This window comes from Zophobas morio, unplaced genomic scaffold, assembly GCF_036711695.1.
Source record: "Zophobas morio isolate AGI-343-1 ecotype UQ-CSIRO unplaced genomic scaffold, CSIRO_AGI_Zmor_V1 ptg000024l, whole genome shotgun sequence".
In the NCBI taxonomy this organism is placed as follows: domain Eukaryota; kingdom Metazoa; phylum Arthropoda; class Insecta; order Coleoptera; family Tenebrionidae; genus Zophobas; species Zophobas morio.
The window spans coordinates 5771434-5795772 of record NW_026972129.1 but is presented as its reverse complement, the minus strand read 5'-3'; the positions used below and the strand labels follow the sequence as shown (position 1 = coordinate 5795772).

Below are 24339 nucleotides of genomic sequence, written 5' to 3'. Positions count from 1 at the left end.
TGCATAAAATTACAAAATTGGAGTCTTCTGGGAAAATTTTCTAATGTCGCGTGATAAGGGTGGAACTTATCTCTGTAGTGGCCTACTTTGTATTCAAATTCAAAGAAAAAGCAAAAGAAAAAGGTGGCGCGCTTAGACAACCTATGGAGCGAAATCGCATCTCTACCTATAAGCCAGAAAAGTCTTTTATGAATTTATTTGAAAACATGAACGATTAGCAACTTGCGCATCTTGTGTCCAAAGTGGTACTGACCACGTACTGACTATGTTCTCTGTACTGACGTCCTGCCATTCCCCTCGATCGTCGCCCAAGGCGGTGATGTCATCCCCACCATCCCGGAGTTCGGGGAACTACTGGCGTCAGCATAAACGGTTGCCGCTTACATACCTACCCTTCTCAATTCCCGCAGCGGCCCTTTGCAAGTCCGAGACCTACGGGTAATTGTTGGGACGCCCATCGCCAAGAACTCGGACATAAAGATCTCCCAAAACTCAGACACTACCTAAATGTTTGAATAAGCAAAATTAGAAAACAGCCAACAGGGCCGTCACATTTTCACATACAGGTGTTCCAAAATTAACATAGAAAAAGTATAGAGCAAAAAAGAATGGGTCAACATCAACAATTATTTTAAATAAAATTTCTCATTTTTCCTTTTATAAAACTTACAGCTGCTGTAATTTAGAAAAAATAAATTAATTCATCTAAGAATCTTGTGTTTTTAGTTTTAATTGATTTTATCATTTTTAGTAGGTACTTATTAGCGAGTGTATAAATGCCCAGTCGCAGTCTGGCTATAAAGTAGCAAAGTGCACTACTCGAAGTACCTATTTCTTCCACCAAGCAAGTAGATGACGCGATCAATTATGAACAGCCCCTGCGCCGCCAGAATGAGTCTATGTGAACTTCGCAACACAACATAAGGGTGAGCTCGATCGCCTTGACCAGAGTCATCATCCCACAACCGTAACCTATGATTTAGACACCGATACAGTATTTGATTCTTGCTCATATTTAAATTTACCGCCACAACATCGTATTAACTTGAGTGAGTGTATCATCTATGATTCTATGGTATCATCCAGTTCCTTCCTCCAAAGTGGAGAGATAAACAATTTGCCATATTATGCACTTTGCTTTAACAGCCCTTTTCCAAACTTGAGGTGCATCATTTTGCATTTGAACGCATTTCGCCATTAAAAAAACACACAACGTAGGTTTCCATTCTGTTGACCATCACAGTTCAAGGCCGGGTTTTGAATTTTTCGCAAGTTTTAAAATTGTGTGTGATCATATTTAATTTTGGTGAGATGTTTAGGTTTCCGCAACGTGGAAAATATTGAATACTTTGAGTTTGGGACCATCTTCTGAAAAGTGTGGCGCCACAATAACACGTTGGTAAGCGGAGAAAGATAAGCTCCTCCGTAGTCTAGTGGTAAAGGCACCCGCCCGGCAAGCGGTAAACGTGTGGTTCGATTCCCACCGGAGAAGCAACATTTTTCCTCGCTTACCTACAAAAAGATTTTTGAACAATTTCGGAACCAACTGAATATTTTAGGGTGGATAAAGAACAAAAATAACTCAATACTTCGTAAAAGTTTTAATAAAGTTATAGTGAATTTTGATATCCACAGTAACTTTGACTTCACAGCCTTATTAGATTTTCTGTTATCAAAGTCAGGAAATAAAACTTAGGCCTTCTCGCACGACGTTGTTTCATTTTTTATAAAATCTATTAACGATTGCAACTGTAATTGCGTATTTTTTCGTGCAATTATTTTGTTTATAAAGAACTGTATCCGTAAAACATATGATGAGTGAAAAGACTGATCTAAAATTCAAGTATTTAATATTAAATTTATAAATATATTATCTCTATGTACATTACCGTTATTCGTTTTAAAGAAAAGGATAGAATTGACTTCATAGCATTCTTCTTTAACCTTGTATCCTAATACAGGTAACGGCGTGATAAAACTTTCTCCGGTTTTGTCTTTACTTACACACAAATTCTGTGTCAAAGACAGTAACTCATTAGCACATTTGTATCGAATTCGTATGGTATTAGTTCTGAATTCATGGTTGACAGCTTTACAATACAACTGTATGAGATTCTTCCTATAAAAACCTCTATTATTTGAAAATAAGCTATCGAACTAAGCGCTAAAAACCTTTGTTCAAAATCCAAGTCTGCTAAATTCAAATCTCCCAGTCGCAATGCGTCTATAACATGTAAACTATACTTATATTGCGGTTGGTCAGAGGAATCTTTTGCATAATATTTTTCCTTAACTAATTCACCATATAATAGAGTTCCGCGAATTAATTGTAGATTTTTTACTCTGACCCACTTATTATATTGTAAGCGGTATACTTTTGAGAATCCTACTCCTACAAATTATTTTACGTCAGACATAATTGTATACAAATATAAAACTAACACTTACCAGCATAAAAATTACAAATATTTGTATTCTCCCTACATTGCATAGGAACATAGTGCCATTCTTCCAAATGTTCCCCTATTTCTTTAAAATCGGCAAGACATGAAATCTTACGCGATTGTACAAATAACAGTTCTAGAAAAAATTATTTTCAGCCTTAGTATAATATTAGCATAACTGAGATACTTACCTCTATTATGAAGGGTTTCTTCTAGTAAATCCTCCACAACATATTTTGATACAGGTACTTTTGGTTTATCTGGTATTTGCCAATATTCCAAACAACGTTTTCTTAATTCTTCCTGACGATGATCTATAAGTAAAGGGTTTCTATAAAAGGTCACCAGTTTTTGAAGATTGATAGTTTGGTTCTTTGCTATTCTAAAAAAAAAATTATTTTTGACATGTACAATTACAAATTCTTACACTAATACCGATTGTTACTATTAAAAATATATGAATAAAATTTTTGATCACGTTTTAATATGGACAAAGGCACTATTTCAGTTATATCAAAATTACTATCAGCACCATTTTTCATCTCCCATAATCTATCTACCAACTTTCTTAAATAGGTTCTTATAATTTGCACGTTTTCTCGACCTTTGTAGTTGGAACAAATAATGTACCTTTCTGAGTTGGCGGGTCTTGAGGTATTTGGTTTTAAGATACACACTACAACAAAATTATACAATCAAATTTAAAAAAAAAATGTCAAAGGATGTACTACACACCTTTTTCAAAACATTTGGACATTAAATATAAAAGACCAACACTAAAACACGTAAACATATCAAACACTTTTGTAACAAAGTGACCATGTTTTCTTAATATTTCCAAAGACATTAGACACTGACATATATAAATATTTTTAGATAAAATTTCTTGCAGATTTTCATTTCCCTCAACAGAAAATCCCTACAAAAAATTCTATTGTATTCTGTTGTTGGAACACTCATTCTGACATACACCGTCTGACATCATAAAATGAACTCCTTTGTTTTCTGTTTCAAACAAAACTTTATCTGTAAAATCATCTATGTTTTTGGGACAACAAACATTCCCATCACCACATGCACCATACAGAGGAAGAAAAGTAACTGGAGAGGTACAAACAGAGTCTGTTAGTTTGAAATCATTTTCACCACGCAATGTAAAACCAAACCCTTTAAAGTGCCACTTCCGCCGCCACAGAATGTATTCTGTAAATCCCCCTGGTCCTGCACATACATCCGCAAAATAATACGGACCTGTGTTGTCCTTGTGATGTGGATTTTTATCTATATTTGAAAACATAAAACCTGTAGCAGCATCAATATTAGCTATTTTAAGTGAAGCTCTATTCATGAAGAATACAGAACGAACTGTTTCAAATGGATTTGCTCTTCCTCGTGCCTGACATAAATCTTTTAAATCTAACTCATCAAAAATATTCTACAATTTTATAAGAATAATAATAATATTATAGCATTTTCATTAGGTTCATTTACTTTTGCTGCTATAACGTCATGCAATATTTCTTTGTCACAAAAATTATATTCTTCCTCAATGTTAATGTTTGATTTCTCTTCTTTAGGACATGTGATATCATTAATGTCGACTACCAACATCTCATTGCAGTACAACCACACTACTTGTTCTGTGGGAGATGGGTCCTTAAACAACACATTTATAAAAAGATTATTGCTGCAGTATTTGCATACATCTAATGAAAAATCCCAAGTCTCACTTATATTTCGTCCATTCTCAACTTTCAAACCAAATCCTTCTCTTTGGAATTGGGTATCAATTGTTACAGGTTGTATTATGCCTTGATTATTTTTACCCAGGCCTAAACCTGAATGGTAACCCATCATTTTCTACAATAATAATCATTTAAAAAAGTATTGACCAAAAATTTTATATCCAATGAAAATCACCATCATTCGAAGAATTTTGCTATCAACAAATGTTGGTGGCGAAAGTTCTCTTTCTTTATCTTTAAACGCTAATTCTTGCCAAGAGCTTTCCACATTGTCTTCTGCTTCTACAACAAAACACCAACAATGTTGTTGTGTTTTTTTTTAGGTATGCATTACCTTTTTTCTCCATTTTTGATAGTAGGGTTATATTTTCGCAATAATAAGGTTGCTCATAAAATCTTATTTAGAACAATTTCACAACAAATTAAGGTTATGTTATGATCACGTGCATATAACATCCAGTTTTGCGTGTGACGGCGTGGTGGCGACTGTAAATGGGGCCAGGGCGTTGTGGAGGTTATTGACCACGGTATTTATTGACTAAAAACACTGTAATAACTACTACGATATCTTTGATACTGATTATACTGATTAATTTCGTAGAGGTTAACAAAGCTCCGCGCAACTCATAAACAAGGGGATTTGTTGGCTGCGCACCTGGAAGCCTGGAATCTTTTTGGGAGTCCCTAGTAAGGTCTTCCCTAGGTGTTGTACAACATGACGAGTCTAACACGTTCAAAAACAAGAAAGTTTTGATCGTGTTCGTGATTGACTGTATTGAATCATGAACCATTTGCATTAGAAGCAGTAGTAGTTTGTACATATTTACTTATGTTTGTATTGATGAGGCTGATACGTGTTTAAACTCCATATTAATTTTAATAATAATGAAAAACCTTTCAGAGTTTAAATAATATATTTGTAGTTAGTAGTACTAGTTTCTCTTCTGCCTGAAGACGGTACTGTGTACCGAAACACGTGTAGCAGTGACTATAAATATATTATTTAAACTCTGAAAGTTTTTTCATTATTATTAAAATATTTACTTATGTTTAGAAAATCTCAATCACGTAACGGAAAAAGATTCGAATCTTTTTAACAACAGAAGATGACCTCACCACCTTCAGTCAATATGTGTGTAATAAACCTGTTTTTCCTCGATTTGCAAGACACAGGGCAGGAGTAGGTAACAAGCAACTTGATAACTATATGTTTCAAGACCATGATTATTGTGGAATGATGAAATTAATGTATTTTAACAAATTCGCGTTTTTAGAAGATAAGAAAGCTAAAGATGTAATTTTATCTAAAATTTAATACTTAAAATTATTACATCAAAACTTGTTAGAAAAAGAGCAAGAGTCAAAGTTCCCTCCACGTCCATACGTCGCTATGTGTCCTTCAGAAACGGGGTTAATCCATTGGAAGTAACTTAGAGAGAGACGCGCGTTGTCAACGTAGTGGGACAGAGATAGGGCTCTCTGGGTGGCAAAACATTGACGCGAAACTGCAGAGCACTGTGTTTCTGGACATTTTTTTCGTGCTGTCGCATGGTGTTTGAAGGTGTATTTTTGCAAATTTACGTTTTATAGGCTAAAGTTACCTTATTTAAATGTCTACAGTCTTTTTTTGTATTTTATCGGACTATTTGTTAAACATCGTGAAATCGTGTTGTGCGTATAATTGCATAGAACGTGCAAAGAAAGCAATCCTGTTTCATTTCATTGGTAATAATCACATAATAATATACAGACGAAGGATTTCGTAAATAATTTAAAAATTTTGTCAGATTCCGTAAACATTCCGAGTTACGAAAAAATTTTATCGAAAGTTTAATCATTTTTATCCTAAAAATTTTAGAATTACCAATGAACATACACTACAAGATTAGTTAACTTGTAGAAGATTATTGTATTACTAACTGAATTCGTAATATATTGTAGATTCTGTATACATTTCATTTTATTAAAAGACTATCTCCACCACTAAACATGATTTTTGTGGTTTCACATTACACATAATTTTAATGTAAACTGTAAAAATATAGTTTTCATTAACAGACGTTTGTTATAATTGATTGTTTGAACAAATTCGTAAGAAAACGTATTAATTCCCGTTCAAATGAAGCGTTTCTTGCCACCCAGCACGTGATACATGGTCAGCCGTCCTTTGTTCACTAATGCATAACCGCTCTAGCTATGTCTTTCTTATGTTCATTACACTCGCTCGCGTATGGAAACGTATACAAGGCTCCAGATCCACTCCTTTATTAGATCAATGTTGTCAACACAGTGGGACAAGAGATAGGGCTCTCTGGGTGGCAAGACATCGGCGCGAAACTGCACAGCACTGTGCTTCCGGATGTTTCTTCTGTGCTGTCGCATGGTGTTTGAAGGTGTGTTTTTGCAGATTTCCGTTTTGTAGACTCAAGTTACACTTATTCAAATTAGTACAGTCTTCTTAGGTTGTGTATACAGACAAATGATTTCGTATAATTTAAAGATTATTTGTTAGATTCCCTAAACATTCCGAGTTACGAAAAAAAATGGATTATTGCTACAAAAAGGGAATTTTACATCTATTAGTTATTGTTTTTGTAAATTATACGAGTACGTGGATTTAAAAAATAGATTTTACAAGAAAATTCACACAGTTTGATATGTTTAATTAAATTAGGCACCGTGTCACTTTTTTCGAAAGTTTAATTACTTTTATCCTAAAAAATTCAGATTTATCAATGAACATACACTATAACTATAACATTAGTTAACTTGTAGAAGACTATTGTATTAACTGAATTCGTATAATGTATTGTACATTCTCTGTTATGTTCATTTTATTAAAAGATTATCTCCACCATTGCATCACTTAACATGATTTTTGTTATTTCACCTTACATATAATTTTAAGGTAAACTATAAAAATATAGTTTTCATTAACAAACGTTTGTTACAATTATTTGTTTGAACAAATTCGTAAGAAAACGTCTAAACGTATATTAATTCCCGTTCACATGAAGCGTTTCTTGCCACCCAGCACGTGACACGTAGTCAGCCGTCCTTACCCCACTGATGCATAACCGCTCTAGCTATTTCTCTCTTGTGTTGATTACACTCGCGAGCGTATAGGAGGCTTCACTCAATGAGGATACCTTTTTCACGGATTTCGCCAACCTGCTATGTCTTGAACCAAAGAAGGCCCACCTGAGTACGCCCTCAGTGCCCGGGTAACATACCATGATATCTGGCGGAGATTTTACGCGTTAACACTGCTCTCATGGTTAGGTTTACCCTAACCTGCCGCCTTCTCGTATCAGCACCTTAACACCCAACTCTTTGCTTTTAATTTCAAAAGTGGTGGTGATGTCACCAGTTTCACCATTCATTTAAAAGGAGTGACAGACCACAATTATTTAAATCAGTTAGTTTATTCTTTTCGGACCGGTCGAAAATATAGACGGTTTTCGTCATGAGTTTAAGAGCATTCGATCAGAATCCTTCAGAGGTCTTCATCAGTATTGTACGGCAAACGTCAGTTTATAGCTACGTTAAAAATTGTTGTTTATCTACAGTACAGATTGCGACCATAGAATACCCCGCCCAATTGTGAAATTGAGTCACAGGATGCTAGAGAATCTGTCATGTCTTATTCAGTATGATAACTTAGAAGAAATAGATCCACCTTTATCAGAATCAGAAACTTCAGTAAAATTTAACGCAACAGAATTTGATAAACCTTTTTGGTAGATCAATAATGTTCTGGAGAGAAGTTTGTTTCAATAATGGTACGGATTTGGTCCCTATATGGAAGAGATCCATGAATGCACGTTTCTACGCTTAAAACATCTTAGAAGAACATGCGATGCCATTTGTCCCATTTATCGGTGGCAATTTCCTGCTTATGCAAGATAATGCTAGGCCCTACGTTGCGAGAGAGGTAATGGACTACTTGATTCGTGAATATTCTACACACCAAGAACCTCAGATATGAACCCCATAGAATATTTATGGGATGCACTAAAACGGTCGGTTACGCACCATATACCTGCCCCTATAGCTTGCCTCGAACACGTCGTTCTTGTCGAACGAACACAAGAACATTCTCAACGAAACAAGCCAGAACTTAATCAACAGTATGCCCAGATGAATAGAAGCAGTGACTGGAGCTAAAGGATCTACAGCTTACCAAATTCCAGTTCTTACGATTTAATTTTATCTTTACCTTTTTTTTTAAAGCTTATCATTGTTGGTATTTTTACTGTATTTGACATTATGTTTGTTTCTGTTATTTATTCGAGTTTTGTTACAATAGCCATCATTCTATTTTGTCCCGTATTAGTTGAAATTATTTAACAACATATATCACGTAGGTGTTTGGTTGTAACTGTTCCCTATGTTTGTGCTTATTTTATTCTACTTTTCTTTCTATAATAAAAATGTTTTATTTTTAAAAATGTATTTAATTTTACCCTACAATCATACAAAATTCATCAATTATTAAAATTTAGAAAGCAGTAATGTACAGGAGAAGAATATGGAACTGATGTGTTACTCTTTCGCCGGGCTTTACGGTGCATAATAATTTAAGACGCAAACTTTTAACCACACTATGGGTGCTGTGATGAAAGTAAAGATATAGAAAGAGGTAGCCCATTACTTAAATAAATCCTAATGAAGTAAACATTTAGTTTACAAAAACGTTTTTATTCGTTAACTTCTACATGGAACATTATAAATGTAAAAACATATGTACAGTACGCAAATAAGTGCGTTATTAAAAATACAAAATATACTTTAATATTACTTAAAACATACCGTCATTTATTCCAATAGGTACTAAAACTGCCAAAAATAATATAAAGTTTCGCAACACACATTTCCAGTCAGATGGTACAGCATATGGCAACAATACTTTGGTTAAACGATGAACTTCATGAGAAGCACATACAAATATAAAAGATGTAATCATGACATTTAAAACGGGATAACCCGGAATAAGTACCAATACACCATGAGTATCGGCCGCTAGCCAAATGTGGTATTGACTAATGAACAGTTCCAACGAAATTTCGCCAAACCAAGCAAATAAACTTGAATATCTTGTCCTTAACACACCAGAAATATTTCGCAGAACAATATACCCTACAATAGGTATAAAAGTAATATAAGAATGAATTTCGCTACATTCTAATTCAGTAGAACATAAAAACGTGATGAAGATGTAACAGCCTATACCAATTATTGCTGCTAAAGTACCAGTTAAAGCTAAACCTCTTGAAAATAAATTACTGTGATTGTTGTCATCGTAAATGTTATACCTTTGTGCCAACAGTAAAATGAGAGCGAAACTCATTCCATACATTATAGAGTACCTATCTAGTTTCCATCTAAACCACCATTCTCTAATGTCGTCGTCTGTCGTAACAAATAATGCTTTCCACGGTCTAGTAACAAATACTTTTTCAAAGAATACTTCCGACATAAACAATATGGTAATAACGGTAAATAATACAATAAATTTAATAAGTAAATAAAAGTATTGCATTACATTGTTTTCTGAACTTTGGGCTGTTATATGAGGTGGAAAAGCGAGGAAGCAGTATGTCATTAAATACCAGAATGAAAGCAACGGTACAAAGTAATAAAACTGATACGGCCGATTCATACATAAACACAGTGTTACAGTCATAAAATTCAACTGGAATAGAACTCGAAAAAAACTTACTATACCGATATCGCCACGACGCCAAACACAACAAAACTGTTCATAACCTAATAAAAATAAATACGAAGATATTAACACTTTAATATGCATGTTTATAGGCAAGATGCGACTAGCTCCCGTAATGTGATACACTAAAATGACAACTTGCATCCAGCCTTTCCATTCATTCAACTGATCACGATGCAATACTTTGGTATATTTACTATCTTCTGTAAAAAATAAACCTAAAACAGTGATGTAGCCTATTGGAAGCCAGAAACTAAATTCAGAGTAGTATTTATTCTCTTTCATAAAGAAATTGGTGCGGTCACACACAAAAAAATATGTCATTATTAGAGCCATTTTCGCCAGTGAAATGAAGAGATTATAGTAGCTGCCGGGAGCGGGTGATTGATTCTGGAGTTCATTTTCAGGTAACGCACTGTATTCATGGATAGGCCGACCTCTCCATTTCATGATTAATCGGTAGAATATCATTATCACAGCAACAGTTACACTATAAAGAAAGTCCTTTGTCAATCAGTAAGTTACTTAGTAAGATGCTATTGACAAATAAAAAAACGGAAGAGAACATTGAGTAAAACACACTTTCTGACATTTAAAACTCAGCTACAAAGATAAGACAAATTATTATTATTAACATATAAAAAATATGATAACATTTAGTGCTTTTAACAATAAAAAAAGAGTTAAAACGGGTGATATACAGGAGACTGATGCACTCCATAAATTTTGTATAACAACTTACCACATGCAAAGTATCACAAATGTGACAATTTGTAACGTTGTGTAAGATTCAGTGGAACTGCAGCATGTACCATCATTAAAATTCATGTAATCATTACAATACATATTAATAAGAATTTGAATGTCATATTGTAAAGGCCTTGCTGTTAAATATATACCATTCGGACTTTCTGACATCATACCTTCTCCAACCAGTTTAATACTTCGCCATAATTCTGCTTCAGAAAAATGCAAAATCTAAAAAAAATAGTTAAATTAAAAATTTTCAAAATTGTATTTTAAACAACCTCAATAACAGCCTTGTTGTATAAATTAATCACATTGTTACTGATCATATGCAGCTCTGGTAAAAGTTTTTCTGGATTAATTGGTTCTTGCAGTGCCCACAGAACTTTTGTTTTTTTCTTGTGTAGATGGTTGATAGGCAGAACAAGTCGTGTTAAATTAATTTTATATTCTTCAACAGTTGCAAGGGAAGCATTTGATAATTTAATGGATTCTAGTGCACACCCAGCAATTATAATAGATGGAGATTCTTTAGATACTTGCCACTGTCTTAAAAATATTATCATAAAAGAAAATTAAGTCAATATTACATACCTGAATTTATCAATCATTTGTTTAGAAATAAAGGGCATTCCAAAAAATTCAACTTTTAATTTTAACTTGTTATCTATGTGGGTTAAATTTTTTGCAAGTTCTTGTGGTGAGCGCAAAACCTCTGCATCTTCTTCTAGGAGGTGATTAATAAATGTCACGTACAAATCTTGAACTCTTTTATCGCCCATAAACACAAAGTGGGTGTTGGTACCATAAAATGCTATGTAACGTAAACATTTTCTGGTATCACTAAAAAAATAATTCAGTAATATAGTAAAATAAAACTTATTTCACTTCAACATATAATCTTACATTTTCGTATACCTATGCAGCATACATCCATAGGGTTGCCATTCTTGGTCACCTTTATATCGACCATCAGACAATAACCATTTGCAAGAATTCGTTCCTATAAACAAATAAATTATGTGGTGTAGGTGTTATACTAGGACTGCAAACCAAGTTTACCGTATCTAACATGAAGAATTCCATGATAACACGCAAATCCTATCACTAACAAGAGTGCAATTTTCTTGGCATTAGAAGCGTTAATTTGATCTATAATTTTTTCTATCCGAGATTTATCACTGCTCATAATAGTTTCTTCAAAACTTGATTACTACATTCTACTTTAGTCACATGAGAATTTATAAATTTTTCTTGACAAATTGGGAACTGTCATTTTATTGTCGCCGCAGTTTTGGTGGATTAATCACATGGAAATTTTGTTATCAGTAGTTGGTACCTAGCGCGACCAACTGACATATGGAGTATTTTGAACGCGACGGCAAAAACCACAAACGCGGAAGAAGGTCGTTTATGACCACAGAGACAGAGTCCTGTAAATCCTGTCAATTCCTGATTTGTAGATTCCAGTTTCCAGGATTCCAGGCAATAGTCGGTGTTTCATGGCTAAACTGACTAGAGCAATACTTTCACTTGTGACCGCCACCTAATATCTTTCCGATCTCTTCGCTACACGTCACATCGCCGCAGTTTATAAAGTAATAATAATTAAATTTTAGAATGGATTTAACAGAAATACTGAGCTCAGTAGTATACCTTTTTTACTTTTAACATTCGAAACTATTCAAATGATTTATGAACTTTTCTCTAAATAATACATTTCGAAAATTTCCAACAAGCTCTGTGGATTGCCAGATAAACGCAACAGCCATATTGATTTGAAGTTTGAACTGGCTCAACGTTGTTTTGTTCAAAATTTTGAATTCAATTGGTTAAAAAGAAACAGTAAAATATTCACAGCGTTACTGATTGGCTACTTTTCTGCATTATTTACGGAAGTATCCGAAGTAATTTTTTTTAATGTCACGAAGGCAGTCGTATGGCAGTCGTGATGCTGGAGCTTCGCTTGCGATGTGTACTGTGAGTGTGTGAACTGTGTGGTTTGGCGCAAAGAAGCCGGCCATTTGTTGTTAAGACTTTAAGAAGCATAAAAATGTGTTTTAATTATATTTGAACAGTATTTGTGCAGTGAAGAGCCAACTGAAGGCTACTAGTGACTGATAATGGCAGATATTAAGGTACAAAGTTGTCTTCAAGGGTGGAATAGCAACGTTTTTTTAAATTTAAGGTTATGTGGTAGCGTCCTTTATAATTTAAAATTACAAACACAAGCCAAAATTAACCGAATAGCTTTTTAAGCTTATATTCATACTCATATTTGAATTGTTATATGTATTTATTTAAGTTAAATTTAGTGCATCTGTACTGTATGTAGTTTCAGCCAAAACAAACAGGAACAAACAGGGCTCTCATAATTTCCTCATAAAATTACGATTACAGGATTCCATTTTTAGTTGGAGTTAATTCAAAGTGGTAAGGTGTGGACTAAATATTAAAAACATTATATATAATATAAAAAACATAAGGAATGGTCTATAATATGGTCATTTTAGATCAGGGATTTCAGCATTCATTATGATTTAAAATTATATAAAAACTTCAACACGACAGACGACAAATTTAATTGGGTATACATGCTTGTGATACAAATTACCAACGCTCTGATAGTGTAGTAGTATTTATATAGGTATAAAATATTCGTACTAAGTATAATTTACACTATACGTTTCTATGTTGATCGACTGCGACAATTTGGTTACAGTCCGCAATAGAAAAAGCAGTGGTCAAGTACAACTGGCACTTCTTACAGACTTTCCAAATGTACTATCACGGCCAAAAAAATGGAAACACCTAACCTGCTCATGTCATCGATTTTTATTGAATTTTTCTATTGTAAGTGCAATTTCTCTGTCACGTTGATGTTAAAAGACGTCAGGAAATCAAAGGCGTTCATTCTAAAGCAGACACAAAATAAATTTAACAAATACAATTGAAAAATTAAATAAAAATCGATGGCATGAGCAGGTTAGGTGTTTCCATTTTTTTGGCCGTGATAGTACATGCACATATGTCATATCAGCAGTTGTGGAATTCTATCTTTTAGAATTAACAAATGTTTAAAGTTTAAAAATTATTGACATATGATTTTTTTGTAACACTGGTTACAATAGGCTTCATGTAAAGTAACACCATTGCAATATTTAAAGTATAAATACTTTTTAATAATAAACTTAAATCAAAAGGTTATCATGTGTTACTTAGGTTTGAATATTTTGTACCTTTTTGGATATCAGTTTTAATTTCATGAATTTTATTAGATCTTAACTGATACAATTTTTACATTTAATCCGCTTTGCCTCTCTTACTGTTTATACAAAACTCACTTGACATACCATACACCATATAAAAATTTTGACTTAAGCGGCTTAAGCCAAAGCACCCTTATAATTTATAAGTCAGACTGGCTAGTGTATAACTTAACTCAGTTCACATTTACCTAGTAAGACTTTACAGCTCCATTACGCAACAATGGACAGTAATAACTAAAGTCTTGATAAATATCTACCAAGTACGCGAACAGTGGCGCGCGCGAGAGAGAGGATGCCTTGGCGTAAACGTGTCGGACGGTCGGGAGCTGCTACCCGATACCCCGATGGTCAATGTTTATTGCATACTTGAAGCTCTCAGTGTTTACGTCCACGTGCAGTGTGGTCATTTGGCTAGATCGTATTAGCTAGAAACGTCGTTTATAATTTTGAAGAATACGTTTAGTTTTGATTTTCATTGGTTGAGAATTTTTATTTTTTCTTTACGTTTATCATTTGTAATTTTAACGTTTTTAATTTTTAAAATTGTTAAAGGGTTGGAGAGTATTTACAACTGTTGAATAAAATAGTTGAGTTCTGATTTACATTTTTTGAATTTGTTTTTTTATTAGTTTTATCATAAGCGGTGGATCTAGTTGCGATTGCTTACTGACTTTTAGAAAATTACTTTTTTATTTAGATATTAGAATTGTTTGGATTTATTTTTATATTTTTAGAAGCTAAATTTTAGTGCAAATAATGGAACACCTTATTAAAGATTTTGGTAACACGTTTACATTTATAGAGAAAGGTAGAGTAATTTGCAATTTCTGTTCTCAAAACATCAAAATGCGAACCAAACAATGTCTTTGAAGACATATAAAGACCAAAAAGCACTCAAACAGCGTGGCAGGAACATCAAATACAGAGTTTTTTGGGGAGTTATGTGAAGCGTTTATTTCGGCAAATATACCGTTACAAAAAGTTAATCACCCTGTTTTGAAACAATTTATGAAAAATATACGGGTCGTAATTTACCCGATGCGTCCACCTTAAGAAAATATTACGTCGAAAAGCACTATGACAAAACGATTTGTAAAATAAAAAACAAATTATCTGATAATTATATTTGGGTTAGCGCGGATGAAACAATAGAAATTAAAGGTAGGTGTGTTGTCAATGTTATTGCTGGTATTTTGCATCCTGACATACCATACGAGCCTTTTTTAATTTCAACACAATTTCGCTCTAGTGTTAACGCTGAAGAAATTGCCCAAATCGTAAAACAAGCTGTGGTAAACATTATCAACGCAGACGTTTCAAAAATATTACTTTTTGTTTCCGATGCTGCTGCCACAATGTTAAAAGTAGGCCGACTTCTCAAGGAAGCTTTTCCAAATGTCTTGCATCTAACGTGTTTTGCACATGCAATTCACAGAATTTGTGAAGTCATTTGGGAAGAGTTTCCAGACGTAAATAAATTAATAAGCAGCTGCAAAAATTTTGTTGGAAGCTCCATCTATGGTAACGTTATATAAACAACATTGCCCTGGTTTACCCTTGCTTCCTCAACCAATTATAACTCGATGGGGTACGTGGTTGGAAGCAGCGTTGTTTTATGCTCAAAATTTTCTTTTAATAAAATCTTGTGTTTTACAGTTGCCTGATGAAGCGGTCAGTATAAAAGAATGTAAACAAACCTTACTAGAACAAGTGGAATTCATAAGCACCAATTTTAACGACATTATACCTACAATAAAATTTTTCGAAAAACAAAATATTGCAAATTGAGGGTTTATTTGAACAGCTGAAAGGAATTAATGCACAAATGAGTACAAAACTAACAAAAAAAAGTAATTCTATAGCTATAGACATAGCTTTTAATGCATTTACTTGTGATGCATTGTGTGAAAAATATTCGGATTTGATTAACATTTTCTCTAATGCACCAGTAACAAGTTGTGATGTGGAAAGATCGTTTTCCATGTTTAAAGATGTTTGAACGGCAAAAAGAAATTATTTTAGAGAAGATCATTTAGAACAGTATGTGGTGATGCAACATTTTAAATACAGCTAGAAACTCTCAAAATAACAAGAATTCTTCAGAAGTTGGCGCATAACCTTATTTTGTGTATAATAATTTTTTATTATTTATTTAATTTTATATTTGTTACATCAGTTTGTAAACACGCGAGTATCAGGTCATGCCACTGCACTCGATGTAGCTGACCGCATCGAGTGGTCGACACTAGTGCGCGCGAAGAGTGCCACACAATACCTGGGCGATTGCATTTGGTAGATTTGTGGCAGGACAGTGGTAATAACTTGCGGATCGGGTCCATTATAAGGGTGGTTTAACTTAAGCCGCTTAAGTCATAAAAATTTTACAAGGTGTATGTCAAGGAAGTTTTGTATACAATATTACAAGAATAGAGGAGCGCCCAATCTACGTTATGAGAAACAACATTATTGCAGGCAATTCGAGATGCACAATGTTTGACAGACGGGTACATGTTTGAAAACGAAAAATTAAAAAATATTGTTAAAACATTCATTACTTAAATATGTAAATTTAAATTAGGTATTACTGGTAAAGACTTGCTTACATGATCATGTCTATTTATATATATTTTTTTGAGAATACAGTGAAGACTTGTTTTTACGTGAACATAAAAAACTAGCATTATGATGGTGCTTTCTATTATTTTGTATAAAGTCAATTTTACGTACTACAATAGTATTTTTATTTTTACAGAGTATGTTCGCCAAAATGACAAATAACGACAGCGGGGGTGGTGGTGACAACGGCGAAGTAATTGCGGAACCAAAGGCTTCAAAAAAACAAACTATTGAAAAAACGTACCAAAAGAAATCACAATTAGAACACATTCTCCTCCGTCCCGATACCTACATAGGTTCGGTAGAGAAAGTTTCGGAAATTATGTGGGTCTATGACGGCGAAAAAGATGTAATTGTACAAAAACAAATTGAATACGTTCCTGGATTGTATAAAATCTTTGATGAAATTTTGGTAAATGCTGCCGATAATAAACAAAGAGATAAAAAAATGGACTGCATAAAAATTGAAATCAATCCTGAAACTAATACTGTATCAGTGTGGAACAACGGACAGGGGATTCCAGTCGTAATGCATAAAGATGAAAATATGTATGTACCCACAATGATTTTTGGACATCTTTTAACATCCTCAAATTACAACGACGAAGAAGAAAAGGTTACGGGAGGTCGAAACGGTTACGGTGCGAAACTTTGTAATATATTTAGCACAAAATTTACAGTTGAAACTGCCACAAAAGAGTACAAACGACAGTATAAACAAACATGGGGAAGTAATATGACAAAAGCGTCTGAACCAAAAATTAAGGAATTCTCAGGGGACGATTATACGAAGATCACGTTTAGTCCGGATTTGGAGAAGTTTAAAATGGATAAATTAGATGATGACATTGTGGCGCTAATGTCGAGAAGAGCGTTTGACGTAGCTGCCTCTACGCGAGGCGTCAAAGTAATGTTGAATGGAAAAAGGGTTCCTATTAAAAGTTTCAAAGATTACGTTGATTTGTTTGTAAAAGGGAAAGAAGATGATACAGGTGGTCAGCTAAAAATTGTTCATGAAACTGTAAACGAGAGATGGGAGGTTGCCATGACTATCTCAGATCGAGGATTTCAACAAATGTCATTTGTGAATAGCATAGCTACTACAAAAGGGGGACGTCATGTGGATTACGTAGTTGATATGATTGTAAAACAGTTGATTGAGGTGTTGAAGAAAAAGAACAAAGGGGGTGTTGCTATTAAACCTTTTCAAGTTAAGAACCATATGTGGATTTTCGTAAATTGCCTGATTGTAAATCCTACATTTGACTCCCAAACCAAAGAGAACATGACTTTACAAGCAAAGAGTTTTGGATCTAAATGTAATTTACCTGAAAAATTTATTACTCAAATCACAAAAAGTGGTATAGTTGAGTCAGTGTTAACTTGGGCCAGATTTAAAGCTCAAAATGAACTCGCCAAAACTAGTGGTAAGAAGCAGTCAAAGCTCAAAGGCATTCCTAAATTGGAAGACGCAAACGAAGCGGGAACCAGAAATGCATTACGGTGTACTTTAATATTGACTGAGGGAGATTCAGCTAAAACGTTGGCTGTAGCAGGATTGGGAGTCATTGGGAGAGACTATTACGGAGTGTTTCCTTTGAGAGGTAAACTTTTAAATGTAAGAGAGGCTACACATAAACAGATTTTGGAAAATCAAGAAATAAACAACCTTATTAAAATTCTTGGGCTGCAATATAAAAAGAAATACAATTCTGAAGAAGACATGAAAACTTTACGTTATGGCAAAGTAATGATAATGACTGATCAAGATCAGGATGGATCTCATATTAAAGGTTTACTTATTAATTTTATTCACTACAACTGGCCAGAGTTGCTACGACAGAATTTCTTAGAAGAATTCATTACACCTATTGTGAAAGCTAGGAAGAAAAATGAGGAGTTATCATTCTATTCACTGCCAGAATTTGAAGAATGGAAATCGAACACACCAAATCATCACACATATCAAATAAAGTACTACAAAGGTATGATATTTTGTGCTCACGATAAATTGTACCAAAAATTATTGGACACTTTAATTTAAGCAATTCTTTCATTTAATCGCATTTCAATTAGGTTTGGGTACTTCAACTTCCAAGGAGGCCAAAGAATATTTCAGCAATATGGACAGGCATCGCATTCGATTTCGCTATCAAGGTCAACAGGATGACGATCACATAGTCTTAGCTTTCAGTAAAAAGCATGTAGAGCATCGTAAAGAGTGGTTAACTAATTTTATGGTAGAAAGCAAACGACGAAAAGAAATTGGTCTACCGGAAAAATATTTGTACGCGAAAGATACAAAGTACGTGACATTCACAGATTTCGTCAATCTTGAATTGGTTTTGTTTTCAAATGCGGACAATATCAGATCCATTCCTTGTTTAGTGGATGGACTCAAACCTGGACAGCGGAAAGTTATGTTCACCTGTTTTAAACGTAATGATAAGCGAGAAGTTAAGGTCGCTCAGTTAGCAGGATCTGTAGCTGAAATGTCAGCTTATCATCACGGTGAAGTCTCATTGGCTATGACAATTGTCAATTTAGCACAGAATTTTGTTGGAAGCAATAATATAAATTTACTTGAGCCAATAGGTCAATTTGGCACGAGAGTGGCAGGAGGAAAAGATGCTGCTAGTGCAAGGTACATCTTTACAAAAATGTCACCCTTGGCACGTCTTATTTTTCATCCAAACGATGATCCTTTACTGAAACATGAATACGATGATAATCAAAAAATTGAACCAGTGTGGTATATTCCAATTATACCAATGGTATTAGTTAATGGTGCTGACGGTATTGGTACGGGGTGGATGACAAAAATTCCAAATTATAACCCCAGAGAGATTGTTGCGCATTTGCGTGGAATGCTGGATGGTGAAGATCCTGCACCCATGTTACCATGGTACAAAAACTTCAAGGGTACTATAGACGACGCTGGTGATCAGAGGTACGTTGTCAGTGGAGAAATTGCCATCATCGGTAACAGCAAGCTTGAAATTACTGAACTACCTGTTGGTACATGGACACAGAGTTATAAAGAAAATGTACTAGAGCCTTTGGTTCATGGTAAGTGGTTAGTCATTATACTAACGTAGGCAAAAGTAATTGCGATAAATGTATTATCTTCTGAATAGCTTACATAATGCAATGTTTTTTTCTATACATCTAATGTTCAAAGTTTTAATGGTTGCTTAAAAATTTTTTTGTTGCATTAATGTACAGGAGAAAATAAATGTAGTGTCTCTCAATATCCTATTTATTCTTAGGTTCGGAAAAAGTGAAAGCTGTTTTAAATGACTACAAAGAGTATAACACTGATATAACCGTCAAATTTATTTTGACGCTACAACCTGGTCAAATGGAAAATATGCAAAGAGAAGGGTTACATAAAATTTTCAAATTGCAGACAATGCTCACAACAGGTTCCATGTGTACCTTTGATGAACTTGGTTGTATTAAAAGGTTTGTAATATTTTCATGTTAATTTTCTTCTATAGTATTTGCACAAATGTTTAAGGTTTGATTCCGTAGTCGACATTTTGAAGGAATTTTACGTTTTACGTTTGACGATGTACCAGAAGAGAAAAGATTATTTAGAGGGTATGTTGGAAGCAGAAGCTGCAAAACTAAGTAACCAAGCCCGCTTCATAATGGAAAAGTGTAATCACACACTAGTGGTCGAAAATAAAAAACGGAAGATCATTGTTGAAGAATTATTAAATAAGGGCTATGCACCTGATCCTGTCAAAGAGTGGAAGAAAAGAAGTATAGAAGAAGAGGAACAAGAACAAGCTGGAGAAGATGAAGAGGAGAGTGCTGAAACTGAATCCACTTCCTCCAAGAAACCACCAGCTGATCCTGGTTAGCAAATAAAACGAAAAATATATACTTGTGCTGATTTTTGATTTTTAGAAAAAGCATTTAGAAATTCAAGTGACGTTCAGAAGTTTGATTATTTATTGGGAATGTCAATGTGGATGTTGACTGAAGAAAAGAAAAACGAATTGTTGCGCCAGCGTGATAATAAACTAGCAGAATTGCAAGTATTGAAGCAAAAAACTAAAGCAGACTTATGGAGGGAAGATCTTGATGTTTTCATGGAAAAATTAGATCAAGTGGAAGAAAAGGAGAGAAACGAGGAACAAGGTTTAAAACCTGCCAAAAAGAATCAGCCAGTAAGTGTGGTTCTATGTACGTTTAAAAAATGTACCTACAAAGTTCAATAACAATATAGGTATAACACCATTTTTTCATATTGCTTTGACACATGACTTACTGTGAAAATTGATTTGTGGTGTTTATATTATATAATAACAACTATTTAAAACTCAACAGAGCATACAAAAATTCACAGATTGTAGTAGTCGTACTACTACAGTCTTGTATTTATTGAAATTTGTAGAAAAATGTTACAAATTCCTTATTTAAAAAAAAAAAAACACACATACACACCCGTTGTAGCACACCATTGGACTGAAATTTGTTTGACCAAAAATGATAAACATCCATTTTTTTTTAATACTATTTAACAAAACTGAAAGTGCATTTTGCACTTTTTGTGTGCAAAAGAGATGAGCTCGTTTTTAACAAGCAAGTAAGACATTTTCATTCAATATTTTATTCCAAACTTAAACCTAAACTAAAGCTTTTAACTTATCACCTTGTTCAAAATTTGTCACGGTCGACAAAATGAAATATAGTATTAAGTAGAAAAATCAAATTTTTTAATTTTATAGACCATAACTATTAATAATCAAAGATGCTGTGCTCTTTAAATGATAATGGTAAATTGTTTCGATTTTTTTTTTCTTTCTTTTTAACACTAACTTGTTCGTATGTATTAATTGTATTATTATTTATGTCTTGCTCAAGGAGATAAAAACTGGACGGGTAAGTTTCATAGTAGTAATTCACATTGCGGCCAAAAGAATCATTCAATAAATTTGCTTGTGCTTGTTATTATTACTATTATTAAGGATCATTTTATTATTCTAATTTAGTTCATATGAAACAACTTAAAAGTTTTATTGAACAGTTGAAATATTTGTTTTGATTACAATTAATGTATAAACAGTACATTCATTGTTAGTGTTACACATTTGATAGGTTTACACAGTAATTAATTTTAATCATTGCGCTGAACATATTTCAATGCTTAAATATGAAAATTTTCTTCTTTCGGTCGCAGTTGTACATTTTTATTATAGGAGTAATTTGGCGTTCTTTTAAATGTGCCGTTTATAACAATAACAAATAATTACAACCGTGCTAGCGACCGAGTGATTAAGTTGGCTGTTAAGTTTCAATTACGATGTTTGATATTGTCCTTAGTTGTTGTTATTGTGACAGTTTAGTACCTTGGTGAATGAGTTCTAGAAACTTATATATTGTCGTAATTTATCAGAATATAGCATGCGTGTATGATCATACGTATTATAGCCCCAAGGAGCTATATATGTAGTTTTATATTAGAAATGGAAGGGTAATTTTATTCTGCCAACAGGGAAGGAAGAAGCTTCAGCTCCAAGAGACAATGCCGTCGCCAGTTGCTCAACGAGTTGCACCAACTATTTCTGATGAATTGAAGAAACGGATTCAGTTAGCTGCCAAAAGTAAAGAAAACAAAGGAAAAAGGGGAATCAAAAAAGAAAATTTGGCTGATGAATTAAATGTAATACATTTTATAGATTGTTGTCTTTGTTGTTAGTAATACAAATTCTAGGAGGAAAAGGATGAATTTGACGTGTTAGTACAAAATAAAAAATCCTTGAAGGATAAAGTTGGGACTCCAGAAGAGGCTGAGAAAAAAGTAAAATCTAAAAAAGCAAAAGATGGCTTGAAGCAAACGAAACTTAATTTTAAAAAGAAAAGTCCTGATGGAAAAGGTAAGCACATTGATTGTTTAATAGTACAGGTGATTTAAAAATAGCGCACCAATTCAACGGTACAGCATCGGTTTAGATACATATAGGTGAAATTAGCCACTGTTGCCAGATTCACTTTGAATAATTTTAAAAGATTTTTGTAATACTATAAAATGAAAACAACTATGGTTAAAGACGATATTTCCAAAATTATTTTGAATAATAAAATTCCGATCGATTTCATGTACCGAACACGTTACATTTGGGCTAAAGGATTTTTCAAATTTATTATATATATATTTTTTTGCTCAATATACAGTCCTTAACATGGTGTGATACAGTTATACGTGCGCCATTTTTTAATCAACCTACTTTAATCCACATGAAAGTTGTACTGTAATTTAAAATTAATTTAAATTGTAGTTAACGGAAGTCCTAAAAAACGGGGCAAAAAAGCTACGGCTCTAGACAGTGAAGAAGACAATGATGCCAATAGTGGATCTGATGTTGAATTTTCTAATGTTGTAAGTCCAATGGTGAAAGAAAGAGTTTTGAGCAAAAGAGCGGCTACAAAACAGATAAAGTATGATATGTCAGAAGATAATTCATCGTCTTCAGGCGGAGAAGAGCTGTTTGACAATGTTGCAATCAAAGAGAATGATCAACGTCAGGAAAAGATTAATTTGAGTTCAGACAGTGAAAATGAATCGCCGCCTCCAAGAAACGAAACATCAGAAGATATGTTTGATACCCTTATTGGGAGAAAGAAAGATGATGCTGTTGATAGTTCACAAAGCGAAATACAAAAAAGGAAAAAGATTAATTCTGATTCAGATTCAGATATGTTTTCTTCTGAGAAAGAGATGAGTAAACCTAAAACAAAGAAAAAGAAAGTTGATTCAGATGAAGGTAAGAAACAAAAACCTAAAAAGAAAAAGAAGTCGTCAGACGACGAGGATATTGAAGTGGCGAAAAAACCAAAATCTAAGAAGAAAAAATCGTCAGAGGACGAAGATTTCGAAATTACGAAGAAGACAAAATCAAAAAAGAAAAAAGCCAGCAGTGATTCAGATGAGGAATCAGAATCTCCTCCCATCAAAACCGGACGAGTTGGAAGAAATGCGAAACAGACGAAGTACGTGTTTGATTCAGATGAATCAGACTGAGTGTAATTTTTACTCAGTTTGGACATTTTTCTGTTGTAAAAATTCGTGTATTTTTTGTAATAATTAGCAACTTTTACGTGTATCTTTAATTATAAGAATTTAATTATTTTTCCGTATCATAAAGTTTTAATAATAAATTATTATAAAAAACATATTTGGTGTTTTAAAAAGTTGATCATTTAAGGTGGATGCTGGATACAAGTTTGTTAAAATGAAACTAAACAAAACTTGATATTGTTCCAGTTATATGCAAATTGAAAATTCTTTGGTAGTTCACTATATGCAGATGCGATCGTTTAAACGAATGTACAAAATTATTGGGCACCGTTTTATTTGTATAGTAGCCTGCATAGATATTGTAGCCGTCCATAGAGTCGAGATTTGCGAATAAAAATAAAATAAAACCGGCTCAAACGGAGCCGACGACGGCTTGTAAGTTCTGTCACTACGGCACGCGTCATATCACACAGGGGTGTATTTAAGGCTGTTTGCACAAAATCTTAGGGTCACTGTAATCTTACTATTTTCTATCTACGACAAACGATTTGTCACACAGCTACGAAACCGATGATCTAGAGAAAGATGGAAGTTTGAAAATTTATTTCAACAAGTGTAATAACCGTTTGGTGCAACACAATTGGTTCAAGCAAAGTAAAATATGACAGGAAACAAACAGTCCACGTGGACTAGTTTATAGGCGTGTTTGCTGCTAAGATGACTAGGTTTTTCGCTCCACCTGCCTCCGCAACGATGAATA

At 33.7% G+C, this 24339-nt stretch overlaps 3 protein-coding genes across 5 annotated transcripts; 1 reads left to right on the top strand and 2 right to left on the bottom strand.

The window, feature by feature from the left end:
• Nucleotides 1-1586: 1586 nt before the first annotated feature.
• Nucleotides 1587-4613, bottom strand: LOC135134986 (cap-specific mRNA (nucleoside-2'-O-)-methyltransferase 1). 2 transcript variants are annotated; one of them, XM_064063918.1, is made up of 12 exons: nt 4524-4613; nt 4365-4471; nt 4149-4304; nt 3936-4100; nt 3415-3879; nt 3180-3363; nt 2880-3120; nt 2636-2826; nt 2449-2580; nt 2173-2392; nt 1885-2119; nt 1587-1832 (listed from the first exon to the last, which is right to left on the bottom strand). In XM_064063918.1, exons 1-12 carry the CDS (start codon nt 4534-4536, stop codon nt 1785-1787), a joined length of 2157 nt encoding a protein of 718 aa, XP_063919988.1. In that variant the 5' UTR covers nt 4537-4613; the 3' UTR covers nt 1587-1784. The 2 variants fall into 2 exon arrangements, with proteins under 2 accessions (XP_063919988.1, XP_063919987.1); XM_064063917.1 differs by having other exon boundaries at nt 1890-2119.
• Nucleotides 4614-8869: 4256 nt separating this feature from the next.
• Nucleotides 8870-12275, bottom strand: LOC135135516 (N-acetylneuraminate 9-O-acetyltransferase). Its single transcript, XM_064064583.1, has 6 exons — nt 11727-12275; nt 11571-11667; nt 11259-11507; nt 10946-11213; nt 10660-10895; nt 8870-10407 (listed from the first exon to the last, which is right to left on the bottom strand). Exons 1-6 carry the CDS (start codon nt 11851-11853, stop codon nt 8991-8993), a joined length of 2394 nt encoding a protein of 797 aa, XP_063920653.1. The 5' UTR covers nt 11854-12275; the 3' UTR covers nt 8870-8990.
• Nucleotides 12276-12602: 327 nt separating this feature from the next.
• On the top strand, nt 12603-23734 carry Top2 (Topoisomerase 2). 2 transcript variants are annotated; one of them, XM_064064581.1, is made up of 10 exons: nt 12603-12802; nt 16686-18534; nt 18626-19618; nt 19819-20014; nt 20070-20413; nt 20465-20727; nt 21425-21442; nt 22056-22223; nt 22275-22437; nt 22840-23734. In XM_064064581.1, the coding sequence occupies exons 1-10, from the start codon at nt 12788-12790 to the stop codon at nt 23580-23582; spliced, it is 4752 nt and encodes a 1583-aa protein (XP_063920651.1). In that variant the 5' UTR covers nt 12603-12787; the 3' UTR covers nt 23583-23734. The 2 variants fall into 2 exon arrangements, with proteins under 2 accessions (XP_063920651.1, XP_063920652.1); XM_064064582.1 differs by lacking the exon at nt 21425-21442.
• The last annotated feature ends 605 nt before the right edge of the window (nt 23735-24339 follow it).